The 13209-nt window shown below is 48.4% G+C and overlaps 1 protein-coding gene across 8 annotated transcripts in view; it reads right to left on the bottom strand.

Annotated features, from left to right (window-relative positions):
* Nucleotides 1–13209, bottom strand: part of ZMYM4 (zinc finger MYM-type containing 4) — a 1395070-nt gene that overhangs the window by 199514 nt on the left and 1182347 nt on the right. For all 8 annotated transcript variants that reach the window (XM_078681133.1, XM_078681129.1, XM_078681130.1 and 5 more), the window contains one exon: nt 3745–3856. In XM_078681133.1, the coding sequence (XP_078537259.1) occupies nt 3745–3856 (112 nt within the window). The remainder of the gene's footprint in view (nt 1–3744; nt 3857–13209) is intronic.

Here is a 13209-nt window from a genome sequence, read left to right as displayed (position 1 = left end):
CACAGGGGGCTGTAGGGCGCCGGGTGCAGGGGTGTCAGAAAAGCTTCCCCTCAGCTGGTCGCGGTTGGAGTGGCCCCTGGTTCTGAGTCTGCAGGCGTCGTCTGGTTCGTCGAGGAGGGTCTTTGGGCACTGGACTTCGGGTCCCAGTCGCCGGGGGGGCATCCTCGTAGTCTTGGTTCGGTGGGGCACGGTCCGGGCTCGGCGGGTGCAGAGTGGGCTGGTCCGGAGCTTCCTGTCTAGCACCAGGGGGGGTAGTTGCAAAGCATCTGCTGATGGGAGTCCCAGTCTTTAGGAGAGTCAAGGCAGGCAGTTCCTCTGGGTGTCCCAAGGTTTCTGTCCGTAGGAGTTGCCGGGAAATTAGGCAGGAGCAGATTCCAGGATCAACAGGACAGTAGGGCTGGGGCCAAGTCAGTTGTTGTCGTCCTGTTAGCAGCTGTACGGCGGGTCTTCTTCCTCTTGATCTTCTTTCTTCTTTTTTTTGTTTCGGGATCTGAGGAAGGAAGGTTCAAGGAGCCCCTAAATTCTGAATTTAGGGGAGTTACAGGTAGGGCAAGGACAGGGACCAATGGGTCCCTGTCCTGGGGTGAGTACACCCCCTAAGCCTGCTCCTCTCCTGTGGGAGGGGCGCAGGAGCCTAGCTGGGATTGGGCAGGGCTCTCCATCTACAAAATGGCCGGAGCCCGGGGTCGTGCTTCACCTCGTCTCCCCCACCTGAGGGGTGGGGTTGGCACAGGCTGGCACCCCCCCCCCCTTCCTGACGTAGTTTTTCCCACCAGTCTTCCCACCAGAGTGGGGGTTAGAATTGGTTGGGACCAGTTGCTGGGGAAGGCAAATTGTCTGGAGAAGTTCACATAGGCGGCATGCCTTTGAAGCCTCCCCCTGCCCAGCCTGGGGTAGGAGACTTAGCACCTCACCCAGGATCTGCATTGTTGCAGGCCCAGGAGTGCGGGGGCTCTCCACCCCGGGGTCCAGCAACATGTCTGCTGTGTGGCAGCCTCTGCAGCCACTCAGCCCAGACGTGGATTGCAGGTTAGGGTTTCAGAGGGCATCTCTAAGATGCCCTCTGGTGTATTTAAATCCCACACTGGCATCAGTGTGGGTTTAATGTGCTGAGAAGTTTGGTACCACACTTGTCAGTCTTCAGTATAGCCATTATGGTGCTGTGGAGTTCGTAATGACAACCTCCCAGCACCATATACTCTTAATAGCATCACTGCACTTACAGTGCCCAGGAGTGGCCCTGGGTACTGTAGGGACACAGGGCTCATGCAACCTGTGCCCACACCTCTGGCATAGGGCACCCAGCTAGAGGGGTGACTGAATTATGCCAGGGCAGTGGGTTCTGTGGGCATGGCACACAGGGATGTGTGCCATGTCGATTTTTTGGTTTAGTTCTGTACTTAGGCATCCAGCCTGCAAAGGCAGTGTGTGGGTGCCAAGGTACAGGGCCCCTGAGGGTGGCACAATAAGTGCTGCAGCCCTCAGGGGTCTTCTCTGGTCACCATGCCCTGGGTACCTAGAATACCATTTCCTAGGGGCTGACAGGTGGCCAGAGATGCCAATTGGGGTTTTAGTTTCAGCACAGTTTTAAGGAAGGAACACAGGCCCTGAGTACCTGGTTGGCAGGAACCCAGGGCACACTCAGGCAAAGCACAGCAGCAGTTCAGAAAAAAGTGGGGGCATACCAATGCAAGAAAGATGGCACTTTCTCACACCCCGAAACCAGTCCCAGGATACTTGATTCCGGTCCAGGAAAGGTTTCAGTACTCCGTTCATCATCTCCTTGTGTTCACTAATATTATAAGGCTTACACCAGGTCAATATCCAACCCGGCAGAGCGCCTCTCTGCACCAGGCTAACCTCTGCACAATTACCATGCTGCGCACTACAGTAGTCTCAGACGTACATCCCTCACACATGTGCTGCGTCACAGTGGCCTCATCTAAAAAGACGGACGGACACTGGCGGTAACACGCACAGTTTGTTTACTGTGTGAATTTCGTTGGTGAGACACCAGTTTGTAAGGCTCACTGACAGTTAAAGGTCCAAAACAAGGTGATGGGCAGAACCCATTTCGCTACACTGCAGAAGAGGCAATGCAATGAATATTTCCGCCCACCTGAAGGTCTAGTGCAGAGACTGATATTTTGGTCAGACTCAGGTGCGACGTCGGTTCAGTGTCGGAGAGGATGATCAGAACCACCACTTTGGGAGACGGGGTAGGTGTTGACGTACCCTAAACTGATGTAGGTTTGGGTGCTGTAGTGGAATTTGAGCAGAAGGCAGAAGTGACTCAGATGGTCCAGCTGGCACTGAGAGCAAACCCGTCAGCAGTAGCCTAGGTGGAAGACCTCTCTACTATGTGGGGCCAAACATTACACTTCCTTCACAATCACGCACATAATTCCCACAATTAGGCAAATGTCAGGAAACAGGCTTTTTGCAGGTTTCACCCCAAATTTTGCCCCCATCTGGACTCTTATGCACTGGTGTAATGGCTCTGAAATGCCTTGAGCCCTACTATCCAAGACTCAGAGCATGTGCTTGGACCCTTGTAAAAGTGTATGGTTGATTGGCTTACACCCAATTGGCACAGCTTAACTTACTATTAAGTTTCTAGCATATGGTACCAGGAGCACCTAGGGATTGTAAGTTAGTGTCACTCAAAGACTGCAGCACTAGTTGTGCCACCACGCATATGACAAAGCGAATATCTTCCAGACTGCCACTGCAAACTGGTAGAGCATTTCAGGTAATGGTAAAGGCCAAACCTCCCTTTTTAATATGTATAAGTCACCTCTGTAAAGCCTATGAAGTTCCAAGGCAGTTTGGAGCATGTTAAAAAGTAAACCAAGTTTTTTACATGTTCAGACAGAAAAAACTCACAATTGTCATTTTGTATTGAGCGAGAGGCTAGTGGCCCAATTGACCAGTACTGGGTTACACGCTGACAACCCAGCTGTTCTAACTTCTGAATGGAACTACTAAAGTTGGTACTACATGGCATCAAACAACTTGTTACATTAAGCCAGACATGAAGCTCAAAATTTATGCAAGTTGTTGCTTCATGCAACTTTTAGAAAGTTGCCACTCTGTGTCCAGGTTTTTCAGTGGCCATTTGCAGATGCAACTCACAAGACAGCCTTCTGCCACCTGGGGAAATGCGTCGACGGCTCCAAGGACAGGTAACAATAGAGGCCTCCCGCTGGAAGCAGTGCCACATAGGGTGTTAGCCCAAAAGGCTGCTTCAATGGAAAAGCCACCTTTGAAGGGCAAATAGGGAGAACATGTGGGAGGGGCTGCACTACTGTGTAGGTAGACAGGCTAGCATCAGAGTAAGAGGGAAAACAGTTGCCAAACTGGTTTTACTGTGGGCGTGAAGCCCTCAGGTAGTCACACCTCTAAGCTAGGCCTCCAAGCACCAAATACCGGAAGAGAGGTTCAGCCATCTTGGGAGTGGGCAGAATAAAGCACTCTGGGATAGCCAGATGACACACTTCACAGGAAATGTCATCACGTGGGGAGAGTCTACGTAACCCCACTGGCTAGTGACTGCTTCCTCCCATAGGAGCACTTTCTGGGCATAAAAGAGGCAGGACAATGACAATTAGGATTCTGAAAACATCACTTTAAAACCGAAATCCCTGACACACAGGGACAATGCACTTTAAAACAGAAATCCCTGACACACAGGGACAATGTTGTACACGCAACATTTAGTCAGTATATGAAGCCATGCCTTACCATTTGGCAGTACAGTGGGTTTCCAGTTCTTCAGTAGCTTTGTGAGTTCCATCATGAATCTGGAATAAGGCTCTGTAAAGATGTTGTCCAGTCTGCCATTTTCAAATAGGTACTATAAATAGGAAAAAAACAAAAACTACTGTTTTTTTGTGTGGATTATTTCGCTGCTGCAACTACAGAACTTGAGTGTTATCTGACACGTTCACTTACTTTGAATTATTTCAGTGAGAACAAAATGGGAAGCAAAATGTAGTCCATACTTTACAATAACAAGTTACTTACCTTAGTAACGTTCTTTGTGATGAATATTCAATCTAACTGTAGATTCCTCCCCATTAGGGGTGGGTGGCACTCGCAGAGTATATCGAAAACTCCGCAAGATATCACAGAGTTCCACTAGTGGGCAGAATCGGCATGTCACGCTGCCCATGCTGAGAGGCGTGCCGGAGGGTAGATTTTCTACTGGAGCAGCAACCTTTCTCACCGCGAACGCGTGCAACCGCCCACATTGAGAAAATCTCACTGTGTGCTGTCATACTGCCTGAAAATCACGTGAGGGGAGTCCAATTCTCGCTCGCCAAATTACAGTTGGCAAGCCCTGCACGAGAAAAAAACTACACCAGGTGGCGGAGCTTCGGCTAAACTCCACGTTACAAGCATAACGCAGAGTGGGATAAACTCTGCTGGAGCAGAATTTATTGCCCACCCCATCTCACCAGGTGTAGGAAGCTCGCTCTGTACATACTATGCGAAAATGAGCTATAGTGTGCACAGAGTCCAGTGGAACCGCAGTGGTGAAAGTAGATAGCACCTTACCCTCTATTCGTGGTAGTGTGGGCGAGCAGTAAGGCTTTATCGGAGGGTAGTGTTAAGCATTTGTTGTACACACTCAGTCGAGAAGAACAAGTTACTTACCTTCGGTAATGCTTTTTCTGGTAGATACAATATCTGCCTGTGTATTCCTCACCTTGTGAATATCCCCCCTGCGTCAGCAACGTTCGGAAATTTTCTTCGTAGCACGCCGACGTGGGCGACGTCACAGGAGTACGACCTCGCGCCTGACGTCACCGACTCCTTATCAGGTCCACGCCGGCGTGATGACGTCAGTTCCGCCCTTTTTTCCGTGCCTTCGAGGCACACGGACGGACCAACGACAGCAAATATGCAAATATACAATGTACACAGTACATACAAATCAAAATCGCACACAAAGTGTGCAGCAGAAATAGCACAATAGCAGAAAACATATATACATAAAGACCAGGTATAACAGAGTGGACAACGGGGAGGCGGGTGGGCATGTGAGGAATCCACAGGCAGATATTGTATCTACCAGAAAAAGCGTTACCGAAGGTAAGTAACTTGTTCTTCTGATAGATACATCTGCCGTGTGGATTCCTCACCTTGTGAATAGAGTCCCACAGCAGTCCCCACTCCCGGAGGAGGGTGTCCACTCTGCTATACCAGGAAATCTTGGAGAACAGAACGTGCAAAGTGGCCATCCCTCCTCACCTCGGTATCCAAGCAGTAGTGCTTCGCGAAAGTGTGGAGGGAGGCCCAAGTCAGCAAATGTCCTCAACAGGTACACCTCTAGACAAAGCAGATCTTGCAGACTTTGCTCTAGTTGAATGTGCTCTAATACCCTCAGGAGGGTCCTTACCCGCCAAGGAGTAGCAAATCTTGATGCACAGGATTATCCACCTGGAAAGTGTGCGCTTGTGCACCGCTCTGCCCTTCCGACAGCCAGCAAAACCAAGAAACAGCTGGTCGTCCATCCGGAAGTCTTTAGTCCTGTCCAGATAGAAAGACACCGCCCTCTTAGGGTCCAGGCGATGCAGTCTCTTTTCCTCCTTAGAAGGGTGAGGGGGAGGATAGAAGGTAGGAAGGGTAATGGATTGCCCAAGATGGAAAGGAGTTACCACCTTAGGCAGAAAAGCAGCCCTGGTCCTAAGAACCATCCTTTCAGCATGAATGGACAGGAATGGGGGCTTGGAACTAAGAGCCTGAAGCTCACTTACCCTCCTTGCCGAGGTGATTGCAACGAGGAAAACCGTTTTAAAAGAAAGAAGTCTCATGGGACACTTGTGCAAAGGTTCGAATGGAGAACCCATCAAAAAGGTCAGCACAAGGTTCAAATCCCAATGAGGAACCACAAAAGGAGTAGGAGGGAACTTATAAGTGAGTCCCTTCAAAAATCTTAAAACCACTGGAGACTTAAAAAGAGATGGCTGATCCGGCAAACAGAGAAATGCCGATAAGGCTGAAAGATACCCCTTGACCGTGGCAACAGCAAACCCTTGCTGCGCCAGAGAAAGAGCAAACTGTAAAATGTCAGACAAATGAGCCTTCAAAGGGTCAACATCCCTCTCCCTGCACCAAGAGACAAATTTAGACCATCTATACGAATAAATGGACTTAGTGGAGTCACGCCTGGCAGAAAGAATGACATCCATCACATCGTGAGGGAGAGAAAAAGAACTCAAGTTGCCCCGTTCAATCTCCAGGCATGAAGGTGTAATGTCTGGAGGTGGGTGTGTAGAACCTGCCCCTCCATCTGAGAGAGGAGGTCTGCCCTGTGAGGGAGACGGAGCGGCGGGTGAGAGAAGAGGTGGAGAAGGTCTGAGTACCACACCCTTCTTGGCCAATCCGGGGCGATCAATATGACTTGGGCCCGGTCTTGGCGAATCTTCCTCAGAACCCGAGGAATCAAGGGTATGGGAGGAAACGCGTAAAGGTGTTGCGAGCCCCAACTCAACTGAAACGCGTCCCCCAAAGCTCCTTGCATCGGAAACTGGAGACTGCAGAAAGACGGGCAGTGAGCATTCTCGTGAGTGGCGAACAGGTCCACCCAAGGAGTCCCCCACATCTGAAAGATGTCGTGAACCACCTCCGGGTAAAGCCTCCACTCGTGGTCTGCAGAAAACTGCCGACTGAGACTGTCTGCACGAATGTTCAGTACTCCGGCCAGATGATTTGCCATCAGACAAATCTGATGATCCTGAACCCAGGACCAGAGACGCAGAGCCTCTCTGCAGAGACACTGCGACCCTACCCCTCCCTGTTTGTTGACGTACCACATCGCGGTCGTGTTGTCCGTCAGGACTTGAACTGACTGACCGCGAAGGGAAGGGAGGAAGGCCTTGAGCGCTAAACGTATCGCCCGCAATTCCAGAAGGTTGATATGAAGCAACCTTTCCTCTGGAGACCAAAGCCCTTTGACCTCCAGGTCCCCCAGATGAGCACCCCACCCCAGAGTGGATGCATCCGTTATCACTGTGGCCACCGATGGAGGAAGTTGAAAAGGCTTTCCTTGTGACAGATTGCCTTCCACACTCCACCAAGACAGATCCGCTGCAGTTTCTCTGGAGATCCTCACTGACTCCCTGAGATCTCCGTTGTGCTGATACCACTGCCTGCGGAGGCACCACTGGAGTGCCCTCATGTGCCAGCGTGCATGGTTGACCAACAGAATGCAAGAAGCCATCAGACCGAGCAGACGAAGGACCTTCAGGACTGGAACAACCGCTCCATTGTAGAATAAAGGAATCATTTACTGTATGTCGCGAATCCTTTGAGGAGGAGGGAATGCACGACACACAGTAGTGTCCAGTACCGCACCTATGAACAGGTTGCGCTGGGAGGGCACCAGGTGAGATTTGGGCACATTTATTTAAAAACCCAACCTGTGTAACAACTGAGTTGTCTCTTGCAGATGATGGAGCACCTTCTCCGGCGACTCTGCCTTGATCAGCCAGTCGTCCAGGTAGGGGAAAACCGGAATCCCCGACCTTCTGAGATGTGCAGCCACCACCGCCATCACCTTGGTGAAAACTCGAGGCGCAGTAGTAAGTTCAAAAGGAAGGACCGCAAACTGGTAATGCTGCGATCCCACCGTAAAACGGAGATACTTCCTGTGCGACTTCAGGATTGGGATGTGAGAGTACGCATCCTGCAAGTCGATCGACACCATCCAGTCTTCTTCCATCAGCGCTTGAAGAACCTGAGCAAGGGTGAGCATTTTGAACTTCTCCTGTATGAGATAGAGGTTCAAAATCCGGAGATCCAGGATTGGCCGAAGCCTGCCATCCTTCTTGTGTATCAGGAAATACCGGGTGTAGCATCCCTGACCCCTCTCCTGCTCTGGAACCACCTCTATTGCACCCTTTCGGAACAGAGCCAGGACTTCTTCCTGCAGGAGAAGCAGGTGGTCCTCCGAACAATAACCTTGGCAAGGAGGGTAATTGGGAGGGAACTCCTGAAAAGGAAGTGCATACCCATTTTCTACGAGATTGAGAACCCAAAGATCTGATGTAACCGATTCCCAATCTCGTAGAAAATGAGTAAGCCGGCCCCCTACCGGCCCCACATGATCCAGAATGGTGGATCTAGGGCTGCTTTGCTGATGCGGGTGGGGGTTGGGCATTATTAGAGGAAGTGGAGGAGGAAGAGACTTGACGTCCACGACCCTTCTGTCTACCTCTATAGGACTTGTACAGAGGGTTCTGCTGTTGCTGTTGGCCCTGCCTGAAGGGACGAAAAGAGGATCTACCAAAGCCTCTAAACTTCCTAGTTGTCGATCCTCTCATCTGGAGACCCAAAGATCTTGCAGTAGCCCGGCTATCTTTAAATCTTTCCAAGGCGACATCCGCCTTTTCCCCAAAAAGACCAGTCCCATCAAAAGGTAGGTCCAGCAACGTGGATTGCACATCTGCAGAAAAATCAGAGGATTTCAGCCATGCGGCTCTCCTGGTTGCAACAGTAGAACCCATAATCCTGGCAACAGAATCAACTGTGTCCATGCCACTCTGAATAACCATGCGTGCCGCAGCCTGAGTATCGGAGATCACTTCATTAAAGTTCTTTCTATCCTCCTCTGGAAGCTTAGATGATAATTGCTTCACAGAATCCATCAATGCATGGACATATCTACCCAAAAGGCAAGTAGCATTAGTGGATTTTAGGGCCATGCTGCCCGAAGAGAAAATCTTCTTTGCAGACTGATCCAATTTTTTTGAGTCTTTGTCTGCTGGTACCTGAGGAAAAGATTCTGCAGACCTGTTAGAACATGCAGCCTGCACTACTAGACTCTCCGGAGAAGGATGCGAAGAGAGAAATTCAGGGTCACCAGAAGCCACTCTGTAGCGTCTTGCAACAGACCTAGAAACAGCAGAAGCAGTCAATGGTTTCTTCCAGACCTCCTTTATCGGATCAGTTAAGGCATCAGTGAACGGCAGTGTAAGTTCAATAATAGAAGAAGGAGAGTGCAAAACCTCTAAGGATGTTGGGCTTGTACTCAATCAATCAATCAATCAATCAATGACACTTATAGAGCGCGCTACATACCCGTAGGGTCTCAAGGCGCTTAGGGGAGGGGGGGGGGGGGTGCCGCTACTGCTCGAACAGCCAGGTCTTCAGCTTCTTCCTGAAGGAGAGGTGGTCTTGGGTCAGGCGCAGGTCGGGAGGGAGGGAGTTCCAGGTCTTGGCGGCCAGGTAGGAGAAGGACCTTCCTCCTGTAGTTGCTCTTCGGATGCGGGGGACAGCGGCGAGGGCGTGTACAGTCTCAACAGTAGGCAAGGTTAAGTTAAGAAGATCTGCAGCCTTCCTAATAACAACATGGTAGGGTGCCACGTCCTTAGATGGTGCATCAGAAACTGAAGGCAAACCCCACTCAGGAGAGAGCTCCAGACCACTAGAATTCTGTAGGTCTTCAAAATAATCATCATGATCAAGAAGCTCACCCTCTTCCACATCAGAATCTTCACCCCTCTTCTCTTCCAAGAGACGCTGAGCCCTGCGTCTCGACCACTCCATACGAACCGAAGTCGACGGATCCGGTAACGACTCCGACGGAGCCGGTTCCGACGTCGAGCGAGGAGCCGGGGTAAATGGAAGACGAGACTCACGGACTGGCGTGGTACCTCGATCCAAACTATGAGGTCGATCCGAAGTCGGCGAAGCCGCATGCGGAGTCGGAGACCTCGGCGGAGCCGTATCGAGCCAAGGTGTAAGAGGCGCCGGCATAAATGGCACAAATGGAGCTGGGGCGTAAGACTGAGGAATGCCCAAGTTGTAAGCCAATGGACCCATGGGACCAACAGGTGCTCCAGTGGGGTACATTGCTCTGGAGTAAACTCCAAACATCGCATTAAGGAAATGCGAGGGGTCCTGTCCAGGACCAGGAAAAGGAGGGTACGAACCTACCGGATGTTTTGAAGGAGGTCGTTCCGACATAGGCTCATTCTGACCTTCCTGATCCACTGGAGTTTCCATCGGAGTTGGAGTTTGAGGAACTACCTCTTCCTCTTCCTCATGTTCCGAAGAATGTTGAGACATAGGATCCGGTTCTTGTTCCGGAGTCGGGGAACATCCAAGAGACTGAGCAGGAGAAGGAGAAACGAAGTCCTTATGATGCTTACGAGACTTCTTCTTCGAATCTGAGGACTCCTTTCCCGAATGATGTTTAGAGCTGTGCTTCCTCCTCTTGTGTTTCCTCTTCGAGGAGCTCGAAGCGTGACCCGAAGCCGATTTGGATCCAGATCTCGATCTCTCTCTGGACCTCGACCTCGCTCTGGACCTCGACCCCGACCGAGATTTTTGCCTCGACTTCGAGCGTCGACGTCGACCTCGAAGATCTCCCAGTCTCTCTTCCTTTTATCTTCGCAAGAAGAAGTTTTGCCTCACGCTCTCGTAGTGCCTTAGAGTTCATCTTGAAACAGGAACGACAGTTCTTAACGTCGTGGTCTGATCCAAGACACCACAAGCAATCGCCATGCGGATCGGTGATCGACATCATACGAGCGCAAGACCCACATTGCTTGAAGCCTGTCTTCCTCGACGACATCTGCGATGAAGAAAGAAGAATTAAAGCAAAAACAGCAACACTGTAATAGTAGAAGAATACAAAGTATCGCAGAAGATCCCAAAAACCGTTAGCGTCGAAGACGCGGAAAAAAGGGAACTGACGTCATCACGCCGGCGTGGGCCTGATAAGGAGTCGGTGACGTCAGGCGGAGTCACGCGCGAGGTCGTACTCCTGTGACGTCGTCCACGTCGGCGTGCTACGAAGAAAATTTCCGAACGTTGCTGACGCAGGGGGGATATTCACAAGGTGAGGAATCCACACGGCAGATGTATCTATCAGAAATGATGTCACACACACAAAGACTGAACTCAGACCAATTTGTTTGTATCAAAAATATTATTTAGTTATTGTATTTCAAGAAATAAGCCAAGCCAGGTGAGGGTAAGTGAAATAATACTTTGCAAAATCGTATGCAGTGATTTACAGTTGAATACAAGTTCAAATGCAGTTGGTGGAATTACAGGTAAATCAACAGTTCAAAATGACTTTTCAGTTTCTATTACAAATTACTGTGCACGTTACTTTTTAGATTACTTTTTGAGTTGCTTTTGCTAATTAGTGTGATATGCCTGGATATCACACTGATACTACAATGAAAGGGTTGTGCTGCGCACTTCTAGTTAACTTCTTTAATCCGGATTTTCAACTTAACAAATGCTTAAGTCTGGGCGTGCTAAGCGGGAAGGAGGTAGCTACCCTCCCCTGTTAAACTCATATGCTAATTCAAGTGTCACCAGATCACTTGACCCTACCTGCACTGCTAATGCAAACTTCCTGTTGTTCAGTTATATAACCACTATTTCCTACTATTTACATAGTTTCTCACGATTTCAACCATAAAACAATTAAGCAATGACTTCAATGCAAATTCACTTTTCATAATTCTTTTACTTAGAATTCAAAAAACTTTTTTTCATGATGAATGCCATTACTAACATAAAACCTATCAACTAGTACAATTCAATGGTAAACAATCAAAAGTTTCTAGAAATGCTGTCGTAGATCCCAATGCATTTTGGGATGCAAGATCCCTTCTTCAGGGGAACTGTGAAAATAAAATGTAATCTGTCAAATGTACTCAGCAACATAAAATGGTTCAAGTCACACCTCTCTTAGCATTCTCTAGGACTTAGTTCAATGTAATACAAAACATACACCTTGGAGTTCACCATCACCTGCCCCAGAAAATAAAGTGAAAAATGAAATAAAAATTACCCAAAACGGTGATCAACGTGACCAATGTGTTAGTGAAAAGTCCACTTACCGAATAGAATAAAATACTGCAACCTAACGGAGCGGCTGTAGTCTCACCATCAATAAAACAAGGCATAATCACCTGTAATGGTACATGTAAAAACGCCCAATTCACTCCCTGCTGCAAAATCACTATGAGTTAAACACTCTGGCTACTACCACAGTTTCTAAAGGTGTTCATTCTCTATAACTAATTCAAACCTGGAATATACTTTATGTATTAGAACAACGCTAATGCGAAATTACATCCTGAGACTTATTAAACAAGATGAGAACCTACCTAATTCCAAGATGGTGTAATTGGCACTCAGATTTATTTATTTATTTATAAAGTTTTATATAGCGCGAACTTGATCCTGAAGGATATCAGAGTGCTTTACAATTTGAGGCAAAGGTAACAAATCAGAACATTAGTCTAACATGGGGAATCTAATGGGCATTGAATCAACTAGTACAAACATAACAGCTCAATATAACCTCAGTGCACGAGTAGGAATGGGCTATGCGATGGCGCATAAAAGAAGAAAATTACAACAGACAAATGAAACAATCTTTGGCCGTTTGTACGTTGACACACCTCAGTTGTCAAGGAAACACGTATTGGCTGACCCCCTGTAACAATATGGAAAATGCTACTTATCAGTATGCATCTGTTCTTGGCATGTAGAGCTGCAGAGTTACACACTAGGCATAGATGGCCACCTAGTGGTGGGCCCGGATGTTTGCAGTTTGTTTTGTTGTAGCAAAGTCTTTGGCAGTCTATACGTCTATCAGACTACACCTTGCTGCCATTGCAGCATACTTACAAAATAAACAACATCTATTTCTTTTTAGAATACCAGCTATAAAAGCTTTCATGGAAGGACTCGAAAGAATAATTCCTCCCAGAACGCCACCGGCACCAGTGTGGAACCTGAACATTGTTCTTACAAGATTAATGGGTCCTCCCTTTGAACCATTACATAAATATGAATTGCAATTCCTAACCAGGAAAGTAGCTTTCCTAGTAGCAATTACTTCTCTCAGAAGGGTTAGTGAACTACAAGCATTTACCATTCAAGAACCTTTTTTGCAAATGCATCATAAAGTGGTTCTTCGTACTAATCCTAAATTCCTTCCTAAAGTCCTTTCACTATTCCATCTAAATCAATCAGTTGAGCTGCCTGTATTTTTCTCGCAGCCTCAAACAGTCGCAGAAAGAGCTCTACACACCTTAGATGTCAAAAGAGCATTACTGTACTATATCGAAAGGACACAAACGTTTTGTGAAACAAAACAACTTTTTGTGCCTTTTTCACCGCCACATAAAGGCAACCCCATATCAAAATCAGGGATCGTGGGGGCATGGC

Source organism: Lissotriton helveticus, chromosome 3_1, assembly GCF_964261635.1.
Source record: "Lissotriton helveticus chromosome 3_1, aLisHel1.1, whole genome shotgun sequence".
Classification (NCBI taxonomy): Eukaryota; Metazoa; Chordata; class Amphibia; order Caudata; family Salamandridae; genus Lissotriton; species Lissotriton helveticus.
This window is presented reverse-complemented; position numbering and strand designations above follow the sequence as displayed.